Here is a 26,442-nt window from a genome sequence, read left to right as displayed (position 1 = left end):
AGAGAGATTGGTTCAAGGTCATTCAGAAAATGTCTGTGCAGACATGAGATTTGATCCCAGGTCTCCTTACTCGTTCACCCAGAAAAGTTTACTTAGAGAGTGTGGGGTATATATGGAAGAATAACATTTAACTTTTACTTCACGGGGTCTCAAATCTGTTTAAAGGAGAGTATTTGAGTAAACTTGATGAACACAGATATTTTTGTGGCGGTGATGAAATTTTGCAAGTGGTAGCTTTTAACATAGTAATTCTATTTTTTTTTAAAGTATCCACCCCAAACAGTGTTAGTTTTTGAAACAGAACTGTAGCATCATTTTTTTAAAAAATGTTGAGTTATTGGACTTGGCTGTTGTGTTCATATTTGAAGCTGAATAAAAATAATTACTGAGAAGCCCAAACAACTCTGTGGTCAACCCGAATGCATTAACAAGGTTTGTGAGCTTGTTTAAACATCCTTTTAATGAAGTGTTAGCAAACTTTGCAGTTAGATGTAATGGCCGTTTCTTTGGAGCCATTAATTAGTTGAAATGAGTAAAAATAAAGATACACAGATTTCCTCCTCTTCTCCCCACCGCCCCGTTCCTTCCCCCTAATTGAAATTAAACACATAAACTTTTAGTGGCTGGAGTTATGTTTTCTTTTGACCTTTTGATTTTGACTTAATTAATTCATTGGGTGGGACCACCCAGAGTTGGTCCAAAATAGCAATCTTTGTCAAAAGTTTGCAATGTTGAGCTTGATGCTAATCCTGCTGTAGCTGATGAAGAATGCCCGGTAACATGCACACGCACATGCACACATACTCACACACACACGTATAGTGTGAGTATGTGTGATCTCTCTCTCTCTCTCGCCCCCAACAAGGTGATCCATGAATACACACCCACTGACTAAGGTCTTGTTCATGGGACTCAAATGCTGACCTGGAGTGTATATTCTCCCACCCAAGGTCAATGGCCGAAGGTAAAGCCAGAGGCATGAGCTATAGCTGAACCCAGAATGGAGCATTTTGGCTACACAAAAGAGGGTCTTCTTGGTGGCTGCCCCCTGGCTGTGGAACTCTCTGCTGAGGGAAGCTAGGTTCACTCCCTCTCTGCTGTCCTTCCACTGGCAGGCAAAGACCACTTCGTTCAAGCCGGTCTTTGGTGTGCAAGCGGGTCTCTTGGGTTGGAGGCTTTTTTTGCTCTGCTATTGTTGTGTTATTAATTGTGTTTATGTATGTGTTTTATTATTGTTTTTATCAATTTTTATTAGTGATTGTAAGCTTCCTTGAGTGCTATTTTTGGTGGAAAGTCAAATAAATAAATACATACATACATACATACATACATACTGGAAATGGGACACGATGTGCCACAGGAAGATGACACTCTTCTGTTTTTTAGGTTTTTAAATTTTGCAAACTGCCCAGAGAGCTTTGACTATCAGGTGGTATAGAAAAGTAATGAATAAAATAAAATTATTATTTTTTGTCCAAAAGACCAAGCTCCTTGTATTTATATCAGGCCTGGCCAGCCCAAAGGCATGCTGATTCTCCTGGGGTTGGTTCCACTGGATCTGGTCCATTGAATCTGGTGCAAAAGCAGTGCACGCCATAACTTCTTACACTAAATCTGAATTTTTAAAAATGCAGCCGATTTCTTTTTGAGCTGGGAGCAATCCCATGCATCAACATTGCAGGTTCTTCTTCAAAGCCCACCAAAGTTTTTGGAGGTTTTTTGTTTGCTTGTTTAAAGCAGCTTGCAATTCAGTGCAACGGCTCCACTGCTGAAATAGCTGTAGTACCTACAGGGGGCTGCTTGGATCAGGGTCTTGATGCTCTCTGTGTAACTTTCCCCCTCTGTTCTTTATTAACGTTTTGCTGTGTTGAAGACAGACAGTTGGTGGGGCGCGGGGAAGGGTAGATTGAAGCAACGTCCAAAGTTAATTTCCATTTGGTTAAGGATTGATTAAAAAAAATGCAGCCAACGAAAGATGCTTATCGAGTATCAAGAATCTATGAGAAAAGCCACCCTTGGGCCCCAGGCCAAGAGCTTAACAAATAAATGACCTTCCACCAATAAAACTTGAACCTACCATGTAGACTTTCATTGGCTGTTGTCGCCAGTGTTTATTTACAGCAAAACGCTTTTTTCACAGATGATAACGCGGTCTGCTACCCTTGGCGTTGACTTCCTCCCCATCTCTCTCTCTTTTTATCTGCGCATTATGGAAGAATTCTCTTTATATAAAAAAGCAACAGGATTCCCTCCGAACCTAATACCGTCTGCCTTAACTTTTATTAAAGGGGCTCTGTTTTTTGTCAAGAAGACATTTTTGTCGCAGATTAATGGCTCGGGCCAAGCCAAGGGCTGCTCCGAGTTTATGCTGGATTCTATTAAAAGGAGAGCAGCAGTTAATGTTGCCGATTTATCACATTTAGCCTTTTTTCCACTGATGTTTGACCTCAGCTATAACGTTTTGGGGTGCTCCTTGTTTTTCTTTCTTTTTCTGGCCCCTTCTTTGTTGCTCTTGCACATCTTAAAAAATTAAAAGCTGACAGTACTTTGGCTCTTAGGCTGGGGTAGATGCCTTTTTTGGCGTTTTAAAAACAACAACAACAACAACACTTAAGCCCAGAACGATCAAGTAAAGTGTGGGGGAAATGTGATAGGACACCTTTCCCTATCAGCCATATGAATTACACTACTAGTTTAATCAAGAGACACTTATTATCACTGAACAAATTTCTGCTGCTTTTCTGCTGTGGCCCCCCAGCTGTGGAATGAGAGGTTCGCCTGACACCTACGTTGTATTCCTTCTGGCGCCAGGTGAAGACCATTTTATTCTCCCAGTATTTTAGCATTTCTGCTTCCTGGTCTTTTAGCTTTGGTGTTTTAAATCTGTATTTTAAATCTCTGCATTGCTACGAGGTTTTATTCTGGTTGTATTGTTATATTGTGGTTTTAATGTTTTCATACTTTATATTGCTTTATCCTGTGCTTTTTGGTTTAAATTTTTGTGAACTGCCCAGAGAGCTTCAGCTATTATGTGGTATAGAAATTAAATAAATGAATGAATAAGTAAACAGATTAAATAGTTCTATCAAAGTGACCATTATATATTGCCCAGAAAACTTCTGTCGTAATACGTTGCACTGGCTACCAGTTATTTTCCGGGCCAAATTCAAGGTGTTGGTTTTGACCTTTAAAACCCTATACGGTTCCGGCCCAGCTTATCTCAAGGAGCACCTCCAGCAACACCAGACAAGCCGCTCAACAAGATCAGCCTCGGATGGCCTTCTTTCTGTCCCATCAGCCAGGACAGCTAGGCTGGTGAGGGCAAGGACCTTCTCTGTGGTGGCCCCCACTCTGTGGAACTCCCTCCCTAGGGAACTCCGCCATGCCCCCTCTTCAATGAGCTTCTGCCATGCATTGAAAATGTGGTTGTTCAGGCAGGCATTTGAGGTGGGTTAGAGTATTTTTAGAAATATGATGTTTTATTGTTTATTTTAGACTGTACTCTTGTACATCACCCAGAGTGGCCAGGTGACCGGCCAGATGGGTGATTAAGAAATTTAATAAATAAAATAAATAATAAATAAATAAATAATCCATTATAGTTTGGCCTGACTTAGTTTCCATTAATTAAGTTAGTGGTGTGTGTGGTGGCACTCTCCTCCATGGTGCCAGTGTAATGGTTAATCCACACAGGTCTTTACCATAAAATTGTTGCCTCACCAGGATGAAGGATGTTAATTCCCTCAGAGAGACCTTCATGATGGCTTCATAAATGTGTTTGTGGTTTTTCAAACGTTACACTAACATGATGGGCTGAATTCATGGAGAAGGGTTTCCTATGGTGCTCCTGCAACATTTAAAGGGCATCATTTAACTCTGAGAACTAGGGGAGTCACTCTCTATCTTGTCTGTTCATGTTTCATTTTTCTAGTTGATCCATAAACACATTTCGCCTTCAGGAATATGTCTGCATACTACTAGAGTTTGAAAATGTGCTACCTCCAGTACCAGAGGCAGTGAGGCTGTGTACACCAGTTGCTGGGGAACATGGCTGAGAGAGTGCTGTTGCGCTCATGCCCTGCGTGTGGGTTCCCGGTCGACAGCTGGTTGGCCAGTGTGTGAACAGAATGCTGGACTAGATGGACCCTTGGTCTGATCCAGCACGGCTCTTCTGATGTTCTTAAAACCAACAGTGTCAGCAATGCACATGGAATCTTCACATGGAATTAATCTGTAACTGTTGTAACTCCGGTGGTGAAGAATATCAAAAGAATACACATTTTGGATGGATGGATCTGGTTGAAGATGTTGCTGTGATTACAAGGGTTCACAGAACATTTGAATTCCTGCATTCGTTCCTAAATTGTTTAGTCTGCCTTCTGTTGTTCTTTAAGCATCGAAAAACAAGAAAGCCCAAATCCTCCTCCAGCATGGGATAAGAAAAGATCAGACATTGCTATCTACAAATGAGGCATTACAATCAAATAAAATCAGACAGATCAGAAAACCATCTACTGTTATATCATTGCCCAATCAAATATCCTCTGTGCAGTATATCAAACGTGGTTAGACCTCAGGTTTGGAGGGTCTACTTTGTTGTATACTCGAATCCCAAGATTGACCAAGAGGAGCTGGGGGGAGAATAGTGGCTTGGGACGATGCAGATGTACACAGTTGTGTATACATGCATGGCTCTATATGAATAGTAATAAATATTAGAATTAACAACAGTGTTCCTCTGAGCCCATGCTCAGCCCAGGAGTTTGTTTTTAGTGCAAAACCGGAGCTCACAGCTCTTTTACACACAAATCCGCTCTTCATCCTCCCCCCACCACTCGCCCCTAGGTTTTTTTTTTCATCAGCCTAATTTAGAAAGGGGGAAAGGCCTTTTTTGTTGTTGCTGTTGGTAACAATTGGGAGACAGAAACCCTTGAACATCTGTGGCAATGCACCCAGTGATCTACCAGTAGATCCTGGCCTGCCTTTAGTACATTGGGGGTTGATGGTCTTATAGGCCCCTTCCAACCCTGCTATTCTATGATTCTATGATTCATTCAAGGTAGGAGGCCATTCACCTCTAATGGGCCAGGCTTCTCCAACCTGGTGCCCTGCAGCATGCTGGGAGTTGTAGTCCAGCACATTTGCAGGGCACCAGGTTGAGGAAGCACTGCAATAGGCACCCTGGGGGAGGTAAAACAGGGCAGTGGACATGCACAAACTGTGGGCAGCTCCATGCTCACGCTACTTATTAATTCACAATTATTTTTAGGCTGCCTTTTAGGAGTAAAAACCCACCCAAGGCAGCATACAAGATAAAAACTATACAACACAGACACAACAGAATTCAGTAAATTCATGAAAAGTTGAAGAAAAACAAAGGTTACTGATAAAATTCAATAAAGAACAACAGATGATACCAGTGAAACCACTAAAATGCATACACTAACCAGAGAACTTGGGTTATTGGCTGGTGTAAAAATAAATAAAATAAAATTGGCTTGCTCACACCAAGAAGCTGAGCCAGATGACGCCCTTCCATGACCCCCTTGTGCCGCCCAGCAGCTGCTGAATCGATTGCTGCAGTTCCACTGTGCGACCAGCTGCATTGGTGGTGCCTGTGTGCAGTTTACTGCAGGCCCCCTCTTCTCTTGGGCTGGCGCACCGGGTGAGATGCTTGGGTCTGGCTGCCCGAATTCCAGTGAACTCTGGAAGAGTTCTATAGAAACGGCCTGGCAGACCCATTCTTTACAGGTCTTCAGGAAAGCTCTCAAGACCCCCACCTGCTTTCGTTGGCCTTCCCTTAAGTTGGGGCCATTGGTTTTTATTGCTAATTGGCAATCTCTGCTTTGATGGATTTCATTGCAACATCTTTTATGGATTTTTAAAAATTGTACATGTGGTTTTTCTCTTGTATGTTGCCTTGGGAGGGTTCTACCCTCAAAAACAGACTAGAAGTAATTTTAGGTAGGTAGGTAGATAGATAGATGATAGAATGTACATTACAAGTAGGGATGGACAAATCTGTCAGTTTCTCTCAGTTTCTTATTTTTCCAGTCTTAAATTTGGTTCATCCCAAATGTTGCTTATTCATTTTTTTTTAAGTTTTCATGAAACTTCATATGTATTTTTGTGAGCATTTCTCCTAATGCACGCCTTTTTGTCTGGAATTTTGCCTAATATACATGTGGTTGCAAGGACTTTGCCTAATATAGTGCAGTTTGGAACGTTGCTTTCCTAATATACGCCCTTTTTGGCAATCATTTTTTGATTGGACCACTCCATTGCAAATTTGGAAGAGGATGAATTTCGAAGGGTAACTGAGTTTCAGTTCGTGTATTGGTTAGAAAGTGCAGAATTTGGTAAGTTTGTTTTAAAATGCGAACCAAATTATTTTCTCCCCAGTCCCAGATTACAAACAGGAACATGGAAAAAGTGGACAGCATGAGCTAGATGCTTTGCGAGCAATGCATATCAGATCCCGCCCCAAATATAACCGGAATGTGTGGCAGTAGCACAGTTTTAATCAATCTCTTTCCTTGAAAGCAAATCCAATTCTTTGGGGTCGGGGTGGGGGTCTCTTAGAACACCTGAAGGTCGCTTTGGAGTTGTATCTATCCCCCTTTTTAATTCCTCCTTAGTTGTCTTATCAATGTGGGTGTTCTGAAGAACTTTAATGCAGTCGGTTGTTGGAGCCGAGTGTGCTCATGGTCGAGTCTCTTGCTTTTGAAGTCCATCGGCTATCTTTGGGCAAGTGAGGTCGAGCAGCTGACAAGATGAGTGCTGATGTGCAGGGTCTTGACAGAAGAAAGACTTAATGTTGTTTTCTTGAGTCCCTGCTTCCTCCTCCTCCTCCCCTCTCGATAGCTGGAGATAATGGAGCAACTTTCGGAGATAGAGTTCCCGTGCATTACACAGGGTAATGGCCAGATTTATGAACGTCGGCTCTGAAAGCGTTTTTATAATGCGCTTTCAGTGATGGCAGCGACAGCACAAGGCTTGGGGTCGGAAGAAGGGGGTGCTGCCTTGGGGGGAAAGGAAGGATGTTAAGGGCTTGATCTAGTCAGAAGGCCCAAATGTGGCTTCTCTGTACCACAGAGGATAATCTGATTTACTCCCAAAGTCTTTCCCGTCGTCTTTCAAGGCTGGTTGATGAGAGATGGCACTGGCCTGGCCTGGGTGCTGAATTTTGGAGTGTCCGTCTGCCCTTTACAGCCCCATGTCAGAGCCTGGGGAATGTCCAGAAATTGAAATTATTCTGAAAGGATCCAGGTCTTTTGGGGGGCCTCTAGGCACCAGTGTGCTGCTATAATCTAGGATGGCCACTTACGAATTGCCAAAAAAGAGGAGATGCATCACTCAAAAAGAGGACAGTGATTTGCATCACATTTCCATGTGCTGATTTGTAGGCACAGATGCACATTTAGAAATGATTATTTATTTATTACATTTCTATACTGCCCAACAGCCGAAGCTCTCTGGGCGGCTCAACAAAAATTAAAACCACAAGTGTAGCATAACAACAATATCAAATACAAAAGCATTAAAACTACAGTACAAAAGTATAGCCAGCATAAAACCTAGCAGCAATGCAAAGCTTTAAAATACAGTAACAAATTTAAAACAGCACAGCTAAAAGACTAGATTGCTAAAATGCTAAAATTCCTGGGAAATTATTATAATTTAAATAGAAATTCAGTACATCTCACTATAGAGTGGAAGGTTGTGACCAGGTGACCTGTGTGTGTGCCTGCCTGTTGAGCCTGCTCTCCAGGTGGGCAGCTGTCCTTATGGGTCTTCATCTTTAAACTAGAATTGGACAGGACAGTCCTACAAATAGAGGACTGACCTCTGTAAAAGGGAACAGCTGGCCACCCTACACATTGCAGTGGACAGAGTGAAGCCTAGAGTTCTCGATGCACCCTGTGCCTCCCCTGATCTGGATGGGGCCCTTGCATCACTTTGCGCTGCTTTCCAGGGTGATGGTGTTCTGTTATCAGGAGAGTTCTGGGTTCAGGGTAGCCTTGTGTGTTTACGGGCATCGTGGAGTGGTAATCTCTTGCTAAGCCCATATGCAGAAGCACCGAGGCCTCATCTCACACAGCTCATTTCCCAGCAGGGATGGGCTCTGCTCTTCTGCTTCCTCCCGTGTCAGCACTGAGCCACAGGCAGTCCTCAGGGCGGAGCCAGGAGCTGGGAATTATGGCTCACACCGGCGGCACATAGGATGGAGACCAAGCTGGGAACAGGAGCTGACAAACTAGTGGAAATGCACCACAGCCAGAAAGACCTTTGTTGCTCAGACAAAGTCCATCTCAAACAGGAAGTCTTTTGTAGGCCTTCCTGTCTAGGAAGGCCCAGTGGCCAGCCTTGAGAATATTTGGCTCCCTGAAACAATGCTTCAGACTGTGATTCTGGAGGCTCTTTGCAGAAGGCAGCCATGCAAGGAGTAGATCAGTTTGGTGTCCTGGACGTGGTTGGATACCGGGCCATCTTTGGCAGGGGGTCCCTTCTTGTGTAATGTTATGAGCAGTGGTGTAGTGGAGACAGAGCTTGCAGGGTCGAAGCCCCGGGACTTTTTAATTAGCCATGATCCCACCCCACCCCACTCCAGACTTCTCTGTTCCCTCTGAGCTTAGCTGCAGTCCTCACAGTAGCTGAGGGAAAACGGATTTTCTCCCTGGTGCTGGGACTGGAAAAATCTTCAGCTGGCGGTCTTATGCTGTTTGAGGACATGCACCCCTCTCTTTCCTTTTCCCATGCAGTCTAAGGTCTTGCCAGCCGAGGTCCACCATGCTAACCACTACCCTGCCTTTTGCCACTCACTATACTATGAGTGTCGGCTGATCCTAATAACTTGGGCATTATTCTACGTGTTGGTGCTTTTTAGTGTGTGTGTGTGTGTGTGTGTGTGTGTGTGTGTGAGAGAGAGAGAGAGAGAGAGAGAGATGGCCATCAATTTGGATGGCTTTAAAAGGGGGTTAGATGAATTCCTGGAGGAGAAGGCTATCAGTGGCTACTAGTCCTGATGGCTATATGCTACCTCCAGTACCAGAGGCAGTATGCCTATGTACACCAGTTGCTGGGGAACATGGGTGGGAGGGTGCTGTTGTACTCATGTCCTGCTTGTGGGTTTCCCGTGGGCAGCTGGTTGGCCACTGTGTGAACACAATGCTGGACTAGATGGACCCTTAGTCTTATCCAGCATGGATCTTCTTATGGTCTTATACACTCAGATAGATAGACAGTCCATCTGTCTGTCAGTCAGATATAGATCAACAGATCTGCCTGCATTTTGGACTCTCCTGGGGGGTGTGGCTATGAGAACTCTCATGATGAGTGGCTGCCCTCGGCATTTACCATTACAGCACTATTTGTGGGGCAGCCGTGATCTTGACGGGGACAGTGTTTTAGGCTGAGGGTTAACATTTGACCACGTGGAAGACTGGGGATCAGGTGTAGAAAAAAGTTGTTGTTCAGTCGTTCAGTCGTGTCTGACTCTTCGTGACCCCATGGACCATAGCATGCCAGGCCTTCCTGTCCTTCGCTCTCTCCCGGAGCGTGCTCAAGTTCATATTCATTGCATCGGTGATGCTATCTAGCCATCTCATCCTCCGCCGTCCCCTTCTCCTTTTGCCTTCAGTCTTTCCCAGCATCAGGGTCTTTTCCAGGGAGTTTTCTCTTCGCATTCGGTGGCCAAAATATTTGAGCTTCAGCTTCAGTATCTGTCCTTCCAATGAGCACTCAGGGTTGATTTCCTTTAGGATGGACTAATTTGACCTCCTTGCAGTCCAGGGGACTCGTAAGAGTCTTCTCGAGCACCACAGTTCGAAGGCATCAATTCTTCGGCACTCGGCCTTCCTTATAGTCCAGCTCTCACAGCCATACATTACTACTGGGAAAACCGTAGCTTTGATTAGACGGACCTTTGTCGGCAAGGTGATGTCTCTGCTTCTTACTATGCTGTCTAGGTTGGCCATAGCTTTCCTCCCAAGGAGCAAGCGTCTTTTAATTTCATGGCTACAGTCACCATCTGCGGTGACCTTGGAGCCCAAGAAAGTAAAATCTGTCACTGCTTCCATTTCTTCCCCTTCTATATGCCAGGAAGTGATGGGGCCAGATGACATGATCTTCGTTTTTTTAATGTTGAATTTCAAACCAGCTTTTGCACTCTCCACTTTCACGCTCAACAAGAGGCTCTTTAGATCCTCTTTGCTTTCTGCCATTAGGGTGGTATCGTTTGCGTATCTGAGGTTGTTGATAATTCTCCCGGCAATCTTAATTCCGACCTGTGATTCATCCAACCTGGCGTTTCTCATGATGTACTCTGCATATAAGTTAAATAAGCAGGGCAACAATATGCAGCCTTGTCGTACTCCTTTCCCAATTTTGAACCAGTCGGTTGTTCCATGTCCGGTTCTTACTGTTGCTTCTTGTCCCTTGTACAGGTTTCTCAGGAGACAGGTAAGGTGGTCTGGTACTCCCATCTCTTTAAGAATTTGCCACAGTTTGTTGTGATCCACACAATCAAAGGCTTTAGCGTAGTCAATGAAGCAGAAATAGACGTTTTTCTGGAATGCTCTTGCTTTCTCCATGATCCAGCGAATGTTGGCGATTTGATCTCTAGTTCCTCTGCCTCTTCGAAACCCAGCTTGTACTTCCGGTAGTTCTCGGTTCACATGCTGAAGCCTAGCTTGTAGGATTTTGAGCATAACAGAAACAAGTTAGTGAAGCTTAAATAGGCTGATGAAAGGAGTGTTGTTCCTTTTGAAATGCTCTTAGGACATTCTCCCAGATCCTTTTTGGAAAACAAAAACAGAGCCATTAGAACATCCATAACAGTCAAGCCCCCGTCTTTTTCATCTCCATTACATGACTTGTTTAAACATGTAAACAGGGTTTCATCTTCTGAAACATACAAATAAGGGCCTTTGAACAGATTGAACCTGCGCTCAATGTAGCCCACATGCCTAGGAGAAATATTCTGGGTACAATCCCCTCAGGGTGTTCTCCTGTGCAGCCCCTCCACTGAAAATAATGGGTCTAGTGCTAGTGTATGGGGATAGGGGGGTGCCTCTTCTTAGCTCTGATTATTTTAATGGGGCTTCCTCGGGAGAATATCCTGGTGGGTTGTGGCCACAGTATTTCAAGGATCCAAGAAGTGTGGGAAAAAACAAGATTCTACTACTGTTATCACAGCGATGTGGGGTAAACATCTTCCTCTCTCTCAAAATGCAAATTTTGCATCTATATTTAGTATAATTTTTTCTTCCCACAGCCAGGGTTTCAAAGAATGTTCTGTTTTGAGGGTGTGTAGAGGGAATAGCATTTCAAGGAAAGCACAAAAAAAAGAGGTTTTGATAAAGCTGGTGAAATTTTCATGCACAAGGAGTGCTGGAGTTGATGGGTCTTGAACTGGGCCCCCCTGAATCCAGGCTTCAGCTGCTTATGGGGAGGTCTTACCCCATCAGAGCTGCATTCCTGCCCAAAGCCCCACTGATTGAACTCCATTCCTCGAGGGTGCCATCTTGGTTGCAATACCAACTGGACAGCACTCAGTCAGGTGTCCCTCAAGGACCAATCTGGCCCCACCAAGCCTTAAAAAACCCCATCCTCAGTGTGTGATCTTCATTCTCAACAAATCTTCTTACTTGGAGAGCCATCCAGCCTGGCCTGGTAACTCCACACAGCTATTTTGAATTTCAACTTGGCTTGGTCAGAGATTCCCTGAGCAGGCACGAAAACAATAAGTTAGGCCTACTGCATCTACTCTGAGAGAAGAACTGTACAACAGCAGGACCCACCCTACCGTTCTGGCCTGGACACCGTTACCTGTTCTGCTCCCAGGTCTGATCTGGGGGTGTGTGTGCTTTCAGGGAGGGGTAGCTCTTTGCCAAGACCAATACAGCCGGAACTGCCACGGGCGTTGGCGAGGGAGGAGGACAGCTCCATCAATTCTCCTGTGATTCTACCTGTCATCAAGCCAGCGGAGGGAAGAACAGTGTGGGATGAGCAGCCCTGCCCTCATGGCCTGATCATTGACTTTCCTGATGAGGCTTTCACTGTGCCATCACGCTGCCTCACTTGCAGAATTTTATGGGAGGTCTGGACATCACCATCGTCTTCCATTTGTAGACCTCCCATGTTTTCACACTGTTTCCATATTTTCTCAGAATAGCCGCACAATGGGTTTTGAGTGGGAAGCACCCATTGTCTGATCCATTCCTGAATTTGGGCTTGTGGGGGTGGGGTGGGGGGAACAGTTGCTTCCAGGGAGGGGTTACTCTAAGACTGCATAGACAATCAGGGATAAGGAGAGGGAATCCATTCCTTTGCTCAAGGGTGGAAGATCAACTTGTGAAAGCGCCCCCCCCCCCGAGACTACAGTACACAAGTTTATTGAAACCTGTTTGCAAGCCACCTTTTGCTACATAAACCATTCAGAGAGCTTTCTCTTGAAAAGCAGCATATAAATGCTTCAAATAAATATATGCTGTTAGCATTTTCTTTGTGCTTGGTGACCCGGCTTAATTATAATCCAGCTCCCCAAAGAACTCTGTGATTGGCAGTTATGGACAGTTTTCAGAAAGCTGTTGAAAAGCTGGGGAGACCAGATTGTCTGGAGATCAAAGTCAAGGTGTCCAATATTTCCCCTGTTTAAAATAAAGGATAGAAAAGGGGCAGAAACCCATCTAATATTCCCATTACTTATAGTTGAGTTTTTCCTGCCATATTCATGTTGCTGGTGACAGGTTGCGCCCGCCCACCCGCCCGCCCGCCCGCCCTCCTTCCTTCCTTCCTTCCTTTCTTTCTTTCTTTCTTTCTTTCTTTCTTTCTTTCTTTCTTTCTTTATTTCTTATAATGTTGCTGTGTATTAAATACACGAGTTACCCTCTGTGCTGTCTGTTAATGTCAGAGTCAAACAAAAAGGTATTTATGATTTTATCAGTGGTTTCTGGGAGCTTGAAGATGTTCTGGTTTTCTGCATGTCTAGAACACAACAGGGATGTACTAAGAAATCGCATTCGTTACTGTGAAGTTAAATGTTGTTTCTCATATTGCTGGTGGTACATGGGTTTGTGGGGTGTGTGGATGGTGGGAGTTCCTCCTCAAGGGGAAAGGTAGTCCACGTGGGTGGGGTGGAGGTCGTAAGGTTGTCCACTTTTGCACTGGCCCCTGAAGCTGCCCCTTTGGTGCAATCTGACCACTTTGTTATTCTACCACAAAACCCATTATCTTCCTACCTTATATAGTGTCCCAATTTAAAAACCCATTCTATGGGGCAGCCTTCCCTAACCAGGTGCCCTCCATATGTTTTGTAGTACAACTCTGAATTCGTGGTCATTGGCCATGGTGGCTGGGGCTGATGGAAGTCCAAAAGACCTGAAGGGCACCAGTTTGATGAAGACTGGTATAGGGTATGATGGGGAACAAGGGACATAACTGTCTCTGCCCTGCCGCCCTGTTGCTTGAGCACTAAATGGCCATAACTGGGCAACCAGTTCCATTATATCTGTTTTCTAAAATGTTTCTGTTAGAATGTAGACATGTTGTGTGTTCTTCCTAAGGTGGCTGAAGCTGGGTGAAGATGCTGCATGTTTTTATTTGTAGTTATTTACCAGTGTTTGGAAGTGGTTGAAGAAAGAGCATACCAGTGTCAAGGGTACCATGAGCTTGGAGATGCCACCCTTGAACACAACTAGACAACAGTTTTGTTTTTGACAACCATAACCCAAACCCCCAGCAATCCCATGTTGAGTTCCATCTTCTCTACTTGTAACATGTGTAGTTACATTAGCGCATTATGTGATGGCACCACGTTATATGTTTCCCCACCCCTGCTCGGCATTATTGGTTCCTACTGGAAGGTGGGGAAATGCACGATGTGAAATGTTATGGAAGAAGGGGTGTGTCAATTTGATGGGGATTCGGTGGTTAACGTTGGGTCTGGTTCTGCCTCCAGTAGAAGACATTTGGGGTGGCAGGAAAGGGGAGCCTTTGCTAGATAGATGAAGGCTGGCATAAAATGACAATCTGGTGCCCTCCAGATGTGTTGGATTACAACTCCCATTCTTCCCATGGCTATGCTGGCTCAGGATGATGGGGGTTGTAGTACAGATCAGGGGAGGCTGTTGTAAAAGATGCCATTTTTCTTATGCCTTCTCTTTCCATGAAGCATTTGCATAACGAACTGTTCTGAACCCTTGGGCTGTGGGTGTAACAGAATAAAGTGCAGGCACATTACTCCCCTTCCATTCTCTCTCTCTTATGATGCAGGTGCTCGTGTCTGAGGACGTGGATAGCAGTGGCATCGTAGCTCACTTCCCTGCCCACGAGAAGCCCATTTGTTGTATGTCTTTCAACCCAAGTGGTAAGTGTCTCTGCTGCTGTTACTTCTATGTCATTGCGCTTGCTACAGACACCGAGGCTCCCTTCCATTACTGTGGCCCTTGATGTGATCTCGTTTGCACCTCAATGTTGCAATCTTAAGGATGCAGGCTTGTGTTGGGTGGTTATTTCCACGTGTTAACAGCCAAAGCCACAAACATGGCATGAGTTGGATTTGGACTCAGGAGATGTGATTTGAAGCCCCTACTCAGGTGTCATGTTGCTGGATACCTAGTGGTTAGCGTTTGTGCAGACATAACCCTTAGTCATGGGTGAAGACCGTGGCAGGTGGTGGGAAAGAGAGAGATTCTCACATGGGAAGGAGGGAAGGAGTCAGCCTGCTCTCAGTCCCTTAACCACGCTTAGAGATCGGGAGCATTACATCTGCCCTGGGTCAAGATGTTACAGACAATATCTGTAGGAAATAGGCATTAATGTATCTGAAAAGTAAGGTAATAGAAGGTTTCCTCATCCGTTGTATTTCCAGTTGAAATGGAGGCTTCCCTCCAGTCCCACCCCCCATACACAAAGATTATTTTATTTCTTGAGGTTTGTGCAAATATTCTCCTAGGTTTGACACCACTTATCCTTTTGCGCTTAATGTTTAACCTGGAGATGTGACTCGGATTTCTTTCTTAGTCTACTTTTTCAGCCTGGGGGGCGGGGCGGGGAGGAAGTTTTCTGAAAATGATATTTAAAGCCTCAAAGAAAGCACCTTTGCCCCTCTCCTTCCTACTTTCAGCTGAATAAGGCTTGTGGGCAGGTAGAATGCATCCTGTCCATGCAATATTGTCCAGTCAACAGAGTAACTTGTTTATTATCCTTCCTACGACAGAGTAATAACTTTTTGATTGACTGCACGGCGGTCAGCGAAAAGGGGCCGGGGAAGATCAAGAGCTTCCGCTTGCCTAAATTAATGAGTTCTAAAGTGAATTAAAATGCCTTGAAGAGGTTTGGGATGAAATCACATTTCAAAGAACGAAAAATGGAATGAAAGTCCTATCTCCTGCTTGCAGTGGCCAGTCGGACTTACGGTTGACAGCCCATCTGTTATGTCAGAACTCCTTAATAACTGCACATGGTTCAGAGCTCTATTGCTCTCAGCTGCTTTTGACCGGGGGGTGGGAGGGGAGAAAGCTATATTTTATCATCGCATTTGGAGGGCTTGTGCTGGCATTGCCCATTCCCGGCACCTGACTGCAGTTCTCAGACTGGGAAGTGGACCTTGGAAGGAGATGTAGGTCAGCCTTGCGAATATGCTCACGAAAAGTGAAAACGGACACACACCTGCCCACCCCAACCGCTTGCTTGCTTGCTTGCCAACAATGAACGTAGATCCATGCCAGCCACTTGTGGCACATCAACAGCCTGAAAGGGGAAGAAAAAGCAGACTCTCTCCCAGCTTGCAGCAGCCTGGTCACCTGCAAGTGATTCGCATTTGCCACAGGTGAGCAGGAGGCAAGTGGGATTGATTGACTGATGGCATTTCTATACCACCCAACAGCTGAAGCTGTCTGGGCGGTTCACAAAAATTAAAACCACAAAGCGCAACATGAAACAATATAAAATGTCAAAGCTAAAAACTACAGCATAAAAGTGCAACCAGAAAAAAAACCATTTACAGCACTGGTGTAGGCTGTTGCTAAAGCAAGCGTGAATTTCTCTGCAACCCATTTTGGTGTACCATGACTAGGGATGTACAGATTGCATAAAATCTGTTCTGTCTGCGTTTCACGGATTGTCAGGTAGCTTTTGTTCTGTCATCTGCTCACTGACATTATCGGGGGGGGGGGTTTCAAGCCCCTTGAAGGGCTGCCAGAGGACCGTCCTCTCTTTGAAGGGCAGTCCTGTCAAATTCCAGTTGAATGCAAAAGAACCATAAGAACTGTTGCCCATACACCATTAGCGCCTGGACAGGAGAGTGAATGGGCAGGCAACCCACAGGCCACCTGGTCACAGTCTTCCACAGTACGGTGAGATCGACTCTATTTCTATTTAAAATACAATAATTATTTCAAAATTTGCATCTATACCTATACATCAACATATGCAAATTTAATGCTATTTGGTGTCTCCCTTTATTTGGCAACACCTTTCTTCTTTTTTGGTGATTCATAAATGGCCGCCCTACTTTGACTGCACTCCCCCCACCCCACCCCCCGGCTCTCTCCTGGTCCATGTCCCACCACACGCTGGCTTTTACCTTGGCCAAGGCCACCCATTGAGTCTAAAGGTGCTTTGGATCGTGGCGGATGCCTGATCCATCTCCAAATCCCACAGGGGAGTATCATCCCATTAAAAGTTTCATTAGGAGGGATTAAGCCTAGAATCATCCCCCTTATTTAAAGAGGTCTAAACAGTTTACAAACATCACGGATGCTACAGTGACCCTGATAAAAACACATCTGACCTGCAAATGTAAATCCACAAGTGCTCCTCAGCCAAAGGCGCCTCGGACTACAGTTTGGGAGGTCGTCGCAGACGGAAGGAATCTACGCTATAGGAGCCTGGATGATTAAGATGTTTATGAATTGGCCTCCAAGCTCTTAATGATGTACATGACGCTCTGCCAGGAATTCTAAGTGTGTGTAATCTTGATAACAAGCGGAGGAGGGAAAGGATTGAATGGTTATCCAGTAGAATCAATTGCTCTGTCTTAAGCCAGAGTAGACTAAATGGCCGATTTGTCTAGACTCTGGTCTGCAGGAGCTGGGTGAGCGACTCCGGCATTATTGAGCGTACGTTATTAAAGACATCTTCTAATTTAGGTTGGAATCGAGCAAGCTGCTGAACTAATAACTCCAAAAGTTATTAAACTAATTATGCCTGCCCCATATATTAAACCCACAAGTGGTTTAATAGGACCTTGGTTTGTACATGGCCTGCTAGGTCTGAGCTGAGCTGAGCTGAGCTGGGAATTCGCCACAGTTCCACTGATTTCCACATGAGTGGAGGGCCTTCCTAAGGAGAAGCGGTGTGTGTGTGGGGCTGCTCCAGCGGCTGGAGCTCACCACCTAACAACTCTTATTTGCACAGAGTAGGAAGTCAGCGGGAGCACAGAGCAGTTCTTACGTAGTCTGCTGTGTACAGGCGATGGCTCTCCACTGAAAGGCGCCATGTCTAATGGCCCCCGGGTTTCCATGTCCAGCAGAAGGCATGAATTCCAGCTTGGAGGGTCAGGCTTAAGGCCTAAAACAGAGCTGGAGTTTGAAGCTCAAGGAACCAGGCTGGAGAACCAGAGCTGTGAGAGTTGGTCAGGAGAGACTGTTTGTACCAGCAACTGCCGACTCTACCGCTGAGGGCTTAAGCCCCACCGGACTCCAACCATACCTAAATTGGCCTAGGGATGGCTTAAACCATCCTGGCAAAACTCCAAGACTTGTAGAGAAGGTCAGCTTCCTGAAAGAGACAGACGCTGAGCCACCCAGCAGGCCTGTAGTGTCAAATGTGCAATCGTCCGTGGAACTGGAGGTCTGGTTCCTGTTGTCAGGATCAAGAGCGTGACCTGATGAAGAGACCCTTCTTTCTTCTGGGACACGTTTGGTTGGGCTCATTGGGCCGAAGCTGGGTGAGGTGATACATCCCCTGCCTCCTGTGGGCTCAGGGGACCAGTGGCTTCCCCTTCATACTCCGAGGGGAGACTGGTACATGCCCAGCTCAGACTCCAAAAGCATGTACTTCGCATGCAGCTGATCCCAGGATTTATCACCAGTTCAGCCGGCCATGTGGGAATAATAATATTGACCTACCTGACAGCTGGTTTTCCAGTTTGTATTGAGAGAATATGTAGCTGTGTACATGCTTTGGATCAATATTAGTATAATATTGCAAGCCAAAGTGGTGGGGAACGTTTCAGACCTGCAGTGTGGCCTGCCATTTTGAGCTTGGAGTTTTCACACATGAGGATAGGGAGAGCAGACGGTTGTGATTGGTGTATTGGTTGCCAGTGTCACAGTGGCCCCGAACTCTGCGTTGAGAGAGCCCTGCTCTCACCACTGCACCTAGGTAGCTGGGGCCTTTGCTCACAGGGCGGGGCTGATTTCCCAGAGCAAATGGCACAGGTTTCCTGAGCACACTCACTTATGTCATGACAGGGATTACTCTTGTATATGGTAACATTCAAAGTTTTACATCTATGTAGGAAACTATATCCAATGATGTGGCCTTGACTCATGAATCTCATGCAACAGGGATTATCCCTCCCTTCATATCGTTTTCCCACTGCCCTGGTTTTTTTTTTTTTTTTAAGTCCTTTCTTTGCTGTCCTGATTCCTTGGGTCTTGCAAGGTTTATATTGACCCGGGTGCATAGCATTTATGAATAGACCGCACTGAAGCCTGTTTATATAATGCCATTAGCACTTAGCTGTTAGCAATTATACAGGCTCTGCAAAACTATTTTCATAGGCTGTATAATAGGGCTCTTAAAAGCAGTACAGCTACTTGTTAAAAAGGTATTCCAGTGTGTCTTGAGAAGTCCATAAAACAGGGGCATACAGGCTACCTTTTTATGCCTGATATGGGGAGAGGTGGGCTGGTGGTGGCGGAGAGTGTGAGCCTCCAAGTCTCACCTCCTCTGCAGACTTAAGTGGCACTTAGGGAAGTTGTTTTCTCTTGACCTCTCATCTGCCATCTAGGGTTAATTAATGCTGGCCTACTTTAAAGGGCTGTTGTAAAGATTACTGAGAAATGCTTAGAAGACTCTGAAGCCCTTCATATTAGGTAGCATGCTTAACTTCTCCTCTTGTTTGGTTTCCCCTTCCTTGTGTTCCTACATTTACTGTGAGAATGGGATTGTACACAAATGTGTCCCTATTTTATTTGGTGTGCACTGTCGGAGGGTTTGGATCATGCTCAACACATTCCTGCAGCTGGCTTCCAGGGAAGCTGCTGTGACTGACCTCCTCATAGATGTGGCCCTGAGAAGCTTCCAAGGAACTGTGAGGCTTCCCAGAATGCAGTTGAAAAATTCCGGACCTTCAACAGCAGTGACGCCCTTGAGCGTAGAATCAGAGGTCCCCAACTTGTTTCGGACGGTGGGCACATTGAGAATTTTTAGAGTGTGTTGTAGGCACTCCCACAAAATGGCTGCCATGGTAGGCGTGCCTGGTCACAAAGCACCTGTTTCCCAGAAGGCCAACTGGTGAGGCTAAAAGAAAAGTAACTTGCCCAAGAACCTAACTACAGAAGGGGCAGAAGGGGTGGTGGTGGTGGTCCTGAGCTCCAAAACACAAAACCACTCTCTTGAACCCATGGTTTTCTGCTCCAACAGAAGGCAAATTGATAAGGCCAAGAAACCAAGTATAGGGCAGTGGTGGGCTATGAGCGTCAAATGTTAAATCGCATATCTGCCCCCACAAAGCACAATAAAACACCCAATGAAACACAAAGGCAAGCTGGTGATGCTCAGACACACAGACATGCGCACGCACAGCCAAACCCCGCCCCACCCTGCCACCTCCTCCAGCCCCCCAGGATGCTCCGCACCACCCCGGCGTACCTTTTTCTTCTTTCTGGGCTGGGCAGCTGCCCGTTTATTGCTTAAGAATGCCTCTGGGGACCACGTGAGACTCCGGGGCGTCCTTGGAAATAAAGACGGTGCCGTAGACTGGCACTTCACTTCGCAGCACTCCAGCCTCCCAAGTAACCCTTTCAAAAGCTTACTTAAAAAAAAAAAAATACTTGGAAAGGGCAGGAACTTGAGAGGCACCGTGGGATGTGGGGACCCCAGACTTGGATGGATGGATGGTTGGCTGTTCATAGAGCATCCCACATGTTCATGGTGGAGGGTAGGTCAGTCAGTGCCCATTCACCATGTTAGCCACATGGGACCTCCACATTTTGAATGCCAGTGCTGATGGCAAACAAGGGAGATTGGTTGCTGCCCGGCCAGGTTTATGGGCTTCCCAGAGGCTCCAGGTTGACCACTGTTAGAAACAGGATACTGGGTTAGATGGATCCCTGGTCTGATCCCACAGAGCTCTTCCCCTGTTCTGAACCCTAATTTGCTGCCTGTAGGAAGTTGGACAAGGCAGCAAGTGGTCAGCATGCAGCATTGAGGTAAAGAGCTGTAGCTTGGCGGCAGAGCCCGTGCTTTCCCTGCAGAAGGTCCCAGGTTCAATCCCCGGCATCTCCAGGCAGGGTTAGGGAAGGCTCCTGCCTGAAACCCTGGGCAGCTGCTGCCAGCCCGTGTCGACAATGCAAACCCGTGGTCTGACTCCATAGAAGGCAGACTCCTGTGTTCCATCCCCTTTCAAATATATCTGCAACCACGAGGGCTAGAAACTTGGTGGTCACTTGAAGTGGAAATCTGGGGCCAGCACCAGCACTGGCATGTGTGGGATAAGCCTAGTGCAGCGGTAGAGCATGTGCTTTGCATGCCCATGTGGAGCGGGGGAATTGCCCTGCCTGCAGCTCTGTGGTGCTGCTGCAGCCGTTGCAGGGAATAAATGCAGAGCCAGAGGGACCAACGGCCTGCATCGGAGGCATTCAGCAGCCTGCGGTGCAGCGCCCGGCAGTGGCTTGGGGTGGCCGGTACATCGCCCCGGAGAGAGGAAACGCCTCGCCCAAAACGAGGACACCAATTTGCCTAGCATTTGCATATGCTCACATGTATGTATAGATGCAAATTTAGAAGCAACGACTGTGACTGAAATAGAAACACAATATACCTCGCTGCAGCGGAGAAGACCGACGAGGTGACCTGTGTGCCCTCTCAGTCGTCTGTCCAGGTGGCAACGGTGGATGGGCAACTTCAAGGCCCTTGCTGGCCCTCCCTCTTTACGGTTTTTGGGTTTTAAACCAGACGCAGGCTGGGCAGTCAAATAGACTGCGCTCTGTAAAGTAGGACACCTTACCTGTGCTGGTCTCCCCTTTGAAAAGGCGTCTGGGTCCAGGAGCCGCCATTTAAACTTCCCACAATGCTCTGGGGCGATGCTACATCAAAGGCATTGTGGGAGATTAAAATGGACGGTCCCACAGAAGCGAGTCCAAAAGGGGGCACTTTTCTGTTAAGCCCCCCTCAAACCTGGGCTGGTTCAACTTTCTGGAAACAGAGGACATTCCTGATGGATACTTTAGAAAAAATGCTGCAAACTGAATTTGTGCAGCACAGCCGTGCAAGAACGCGTCGGAGAAGGGTGACCACAGCTCTTGACCGCTTGGCGTGCAACGTGTAGTGTATGGGATCTATTCATAGAAGCTGAAATTAAAGGATGCCGTTAAAAATGCTGTTGTGAACCAGCCAGTCCGACAGCTGCATTGAGTTTGTTTTTCAATTTCCCACTGCCTTTCTTGTTTATTAGCTGTGACTCTGAGGTCAGAATTAAAACAAACATTTTAATGGCAGCATTTACGACGTTGGCAGCGGGCACCCCTGGCTCAGCACTGTGATCTGGACTGGGGACCGTATGGGTGGTGTGGGACAAGCCCCTCCAGGCTTTAAATACTGCTGCAACTGGAGCCCCCCCCCCCCCCCGTGCCTTGCTACAGTGCTTGTAAATAACATAACTGATAAGAATCACACAATCTGGACTTTTTGGTTATGTTAGAGGAACTGGCTACGCTTTTTTTTTTTTTTTTTTGAGTGGGCCCTGGGAGGGGAAAAATAAATGTGGATGTGAACTTAAAAAAAAAGCCCAGCTTACACATTTCCATGGTTTGCTTTGACAGATCCCAAAGATTTGCAGCCCTTGTAAGATGATTAAAACTGAGGTTGAATGTAGGTTATGCACACTCGCTCTGAAAGTTGATATGTACTCCTTTTTTGATTTTTGCATTGACGGTATTTCTCTCTGTAGCAAGAGGCAGAAATATTTCCCTCCAACCTTTAATTGTGCAAATATTCACCTTTAAAAAATCCTGTCTTGTTGCTTTGTTTCTCCGTCTCCTGCTGGCTTGGTGCAAAATCCACCCCCCCCCCCATGACTGCGTCATCATCTTTCTGGATTCGTCACATCGGTGCTCCAGAGTAAACAGGGATCACATAGTGACCAGGATGACATCGTGACAATTTGGCTAAGTGCTGCCCTTATTGACAGTAAACAAAGTGAACTGAGAGTGAGGGCGGCACTTCCAAGCAAAGTCAACTGGGAATGAGGGCAGCGCTTCCTGAATCGGAATTTCAAACATTTTTGAAACAATGTTTCTGAGGGGTAGGATGAATTGCCAGAAGGGTAATTCAACACTGCCAAAAAAATTCCCCACAAAGCTGTGACTGTGCCTCTCTCTGGCCGATGCTTTTAACGAATAATTATGGATAAGACTGATAGTGTAGCATGTTAGGTACAATGGGTTAATTGAATCACTCGCTGTTCTATTGCTGAAAACAAGACCATGTTTAGGCTGTAATTCCTGATCCCTTAAAGCCAGTAGCCACAATTGCTAAGGCATTGCTCCTGCAGAAACCCCATTAAAGTGAATAGGAGCTGTGTGTTCATTTGGGAGTTACTATGGCAGGTACCGTGCCCTAGAAGAAAAGTTAGATAATTCTTGTGAGTTAGCCTCATTTTATAACTTTGACAGCGCAATCCTATACGTATTACTTAGAAGTAAGACCTGTTGAATTCATGTGGTCTTATTCCCAGGTAAGTACATATAGGATCGCAGCATGAGTTTATTTATATTCTGCTTTCCCATAGTAAAATGTGCTCAAAGCCACTCACAAAGCCGCTCACAATGGAACATTAAATTAATGTAACATTTTTTGAGGGAAAACATCATCCCATGTGTTCCAAAAATAAGAATACATTCAAGTAAGATATAATTGACAACTCTAGCACAAATTCAATGAGACAGTGAAATAGTTGAAGCTAAATACAGAACAAGTACAGAACAAAGTCAAACTGAAGAGGCCAACAAATAAATAAATCTGCAGCTAATTCCCTTGGCTAGTGCTGGTCTTGCTGCCCAGCAGCCTGGCTCAAGTACAGTGCAGAGATCTTGGGGACAGGGTCTTCTCAGCAGGCAAGGTGGCTCCCAGTGATCTGTTCTCCAGCGGAGGCTGGGGAGCAGTAAAAGGGAGGTGCTGGGGACACCACAAGTGCTGATCTCACTGGTCTTACGTTAAGGTCATTTTCGTACACATTGGCCAACTGTGGTTCCTTTAAAGGTTTTTCAGCTAATTGATTTTTGCAACAAAAAAGTAGAATGTAGGATGCTGCCTTGGATCAGGTCACACCACTGATCTAACTATCTCAATACTGTCTGCACCAGGGGTGGGCAAGACTCATCCCCAAACCCCATACTGGCTTTAAAAACAGGTAGATTTAGCGCCATGGCATGCTAAAAGGCTGAAGTTTAGCTTGTTCTAGAGCTAAATTTGAACTTTGTAGCATGCCACAGCTGCAAGGCTCAAATTTAGCTTCAGAACAAGCTAAATTTGAGCCCTGTAGTGTGCCGGAGTGGTTTGCCGCTGAATAAAGTGGCAGAGCAGCACTTTTTCCTGTGTGCACCCTGCAGAGTGTCTGCGGCGCCCCAAGGCAGTGAAATTGCCCCCCCCCAAGCCCCCTCAGTTGCCCAGTCCTGGCCCTCACTGACTGGCAGCGGCTATCCAGGGTCTCACACAAGGGCTCTTAGTCCTGCCCGGAAGATGCTGGGGATTGAACCAAGGGCTCTTCTGCTGAGCAACGGCCCATCTTCGTGACTTCTGAAAGGGCCCCATTAATTCACCGTCTGTGTGAAGGATTCATACGTTCCTTTAGAAAAGCCAAAACCTTCTTTTGCAGCAGGAGTATGGAGCTTGGGAAACAAGGCGATTGTTTTGTGCCTTTGAAGGTTGTAATACCAACCGGAGAGTGGGAGAGAATTTGCTGTTGACTTTCTATCAAGAATCTAAATGATGCAAGGCTATATTATTATCTGCCTGGAAGTTGTTCGTATTTCTCTTTCTCTGGGGGGTGGGTGGGGGGTGGAAATAACGATTCTGGCATGTGTCTTAGCAGGTGGTTTATGATGGGACAATGCACAAGGTGGGGGGGGGGGGCTAGGAAGCAGATTTGTATCAATGTGGCCCAGCAAGCAAGGGTCTGACTGAAAGAGACTAGCCGTAGCTCAGTGGCAGAGGACCTGCTTTGCATGCAGTAGATCCCAGGTTCGATTCCTGGCCACTGCACATACCAGGAGGCTCCTCTTCGGGGCTGGGGGCTGCTCCTGCTGGAGCTGTGCCCACCGCTAGGCTCGAGGGGAGCCATTCTTGGTGACGCCTCCACACTGGCTTGGATGGCAAAGCCCCGCTGTTCCCTTTCAGCCACGCGCAACAGTGCGGCGCAGGCGTGCCAGCAAGCACGCCCAGGCCAAGACTCTGGGGTCCCAAGTGCTGAGGTGGCCTGCCTGATCCCCCGAAGTGGAGCCCATCCGGACAGGTGGTCAACGGATAACATCGTTTCAGGCAAGCCAGGGCCTGAAGCTGTGAGAATGGTGTGTGTCGGGGGTGGGAGGGCAGAATCCCTCAGCCAGGACTGAGCAGATGCAGCGAGGCAAGCTTGAGGGGGCCTTTGGACGGTGATGTGGTTTTCCTCGCAAGTGGAACATACCGGCTTTCTTGGCTGGCAAGCCCAGGCCTCTGGCACGGCAGCGCAAGCGAGTGTTAAGACGACAGCTCCATGTCCAAAATAAATCTTCCATCCTGCGTTGACCTTGGAATAGCCCAGACTTTTCTGGCACAAACCGGAGCCCCCACGGAATCCCCGGAGCACCAGGCTTCTATTTGCCGTAACCAAAGCGCTGTTAGACTGAGCTGCGTTCTGCCGGCAAGCTGGCCGTAGGAAGATGTCCGCCTGCAACATCTACCCTGCAGATGCAAGATTACGGATGCGCTCACAGAAAGCAAGCTTAGTTTGCTGTCAACCCGCGTTGGGGTGGCTAGGTGTCCTCTTTTAGGGCAGTCCTCTGTTTGAAGGTGCCCTCTATTCAAAGGGCTCTCCTGTCCAGTTCCCGTTTAAAGATAAAGAACCCCAAGAGCTGCTTGGGGAGCTGAGGAGGAGGAGCGGGGGATGCCACGGCCTACTGGCTCATCTACCCCAAATAGCCAAGGACGGTTTTGACAGTATAACAGAGAACTTCATTGTAATTTCTTGGCACCCCTGCTGCTGAAGTAGCTGTTGTAGTAGAATGATTACTACTTGCAGTGGCAGAAGCAATATTTCAGCTTTCAATTTTTAATGCCAAAGCTTAACCCGGAGCTATAAATGTTACGGTTTGAGTTAAACATTAGTGCAGCGGTAGATAAACACAAGTTCTGTATTGCCACTAGCGCTGTTCTCGTGGTTTCCTTCGCTTAGCTGCACTGGTGTGACTCCCGTGCCAAATACTCCCCTGTTTGATTTCTCAGGTAGAAGCTAGCAGTTGTCGTCGTGTCAAAATGTTCCCCGTGCTTTTCAATCATGCTAAGACTGCGTAAAATAATCCGTCTTGGGAGCCCTGTTTGGCACCAGTGTTTCATTTGGGTTGCCGCGGCCTCCTCCTTTCCTGGCTTAGTCTCAGAAATGATCACACCCCATCGCCAGTCACGGAGCACACGGCATGAGTGAGGTCACAATGCTGCGTAGCGAATGAGATTTGGCTGCATCATGATGCCGTTCAGGGCAAGTGTGGACAACATAAGTGTGGTGTAGTGGTGAGAGTGTTGGACTGGGATCCGGGAGATCCGGGTCCTAGTCCCCACTCAGCCATGGCATCTCACTGGATGACTTTGGGTCAGTCACAGACTCTCAGCCCTGCCTATCTCACAGGGTTGTTGTGAGGATAAAATGGAGAGGAGGAGGATAGTGTAAGCCGCCTTGGGTTCCTTGCAAGTGGAAAAAAGGCAAGTTATAAATGCAATAAATGTATGAATGAATGAATGAATGAATGAATGAATGAATGCACACGTTTTCCAGCCATTTCATTTTCATGTAATTGGGTTAGGCAACCAAATAGAGGTTGTAGCCAAAGAAAACAACAACGAACAGCCAAACAATACAATTGTTGTTCAGTCGTTCAGTCGTGTCCGACTCTTCGTGACCCCGTGGACCAGAGCACGCCAGGCCTTCCTGTCCTGCGCTCTCTCCCGGAGCATGCT

The 26,442-nt window shown here is 46.5% G+C and overlaps 1 protein-coding gene across 12 annotated transcripts in view; it reads left to right on the top strand.

Annotated features, from left to right (window-relative positions):
* BCAS3 (BCAS3 microtubule associated cell migration factor) overlaps window positions 1–26,442 on the top strand; it is a 583,990-nt gene that overhangs the window by 113,172 nt on the left and 444,376 nt on the right. For all 12 annotated transcript variants that reach the window (XM_084823239.1, XM_084823238.1, XM_084823242.1 and 9 more), the window contains one exon: window positions 14,275–14,368. In XM_084823239.1, the coding sequence (XP_084679365.1) occupies window positions 14,275–14,368 (94 nt within the window). The remainder of the gene's footprint in view (window positions 1–14,274; window positions 14,369–26,442) is intronic.

The sequence above is a fragment of the Heloderma suspectum genome, chromosome 16 (assembly GCF_057233095.1).
Source record: "Heloderma suspectum isolate Gila_16-S chromosome 16, 16-S_ref, whole genome shotgun sequence".
Classification (NCBI taxonomy): Eukaryota; Metazoa; Chordata; class Lepidosauria; order Squamata; family Helodermatidae; genus Heloderma; species Heloderma suspectum.
The sequence above is the reverse complement of the archived record's forward strand: the minus strand, read 5'-3'. Positions and strand labels throughout refer to the sequence as shown.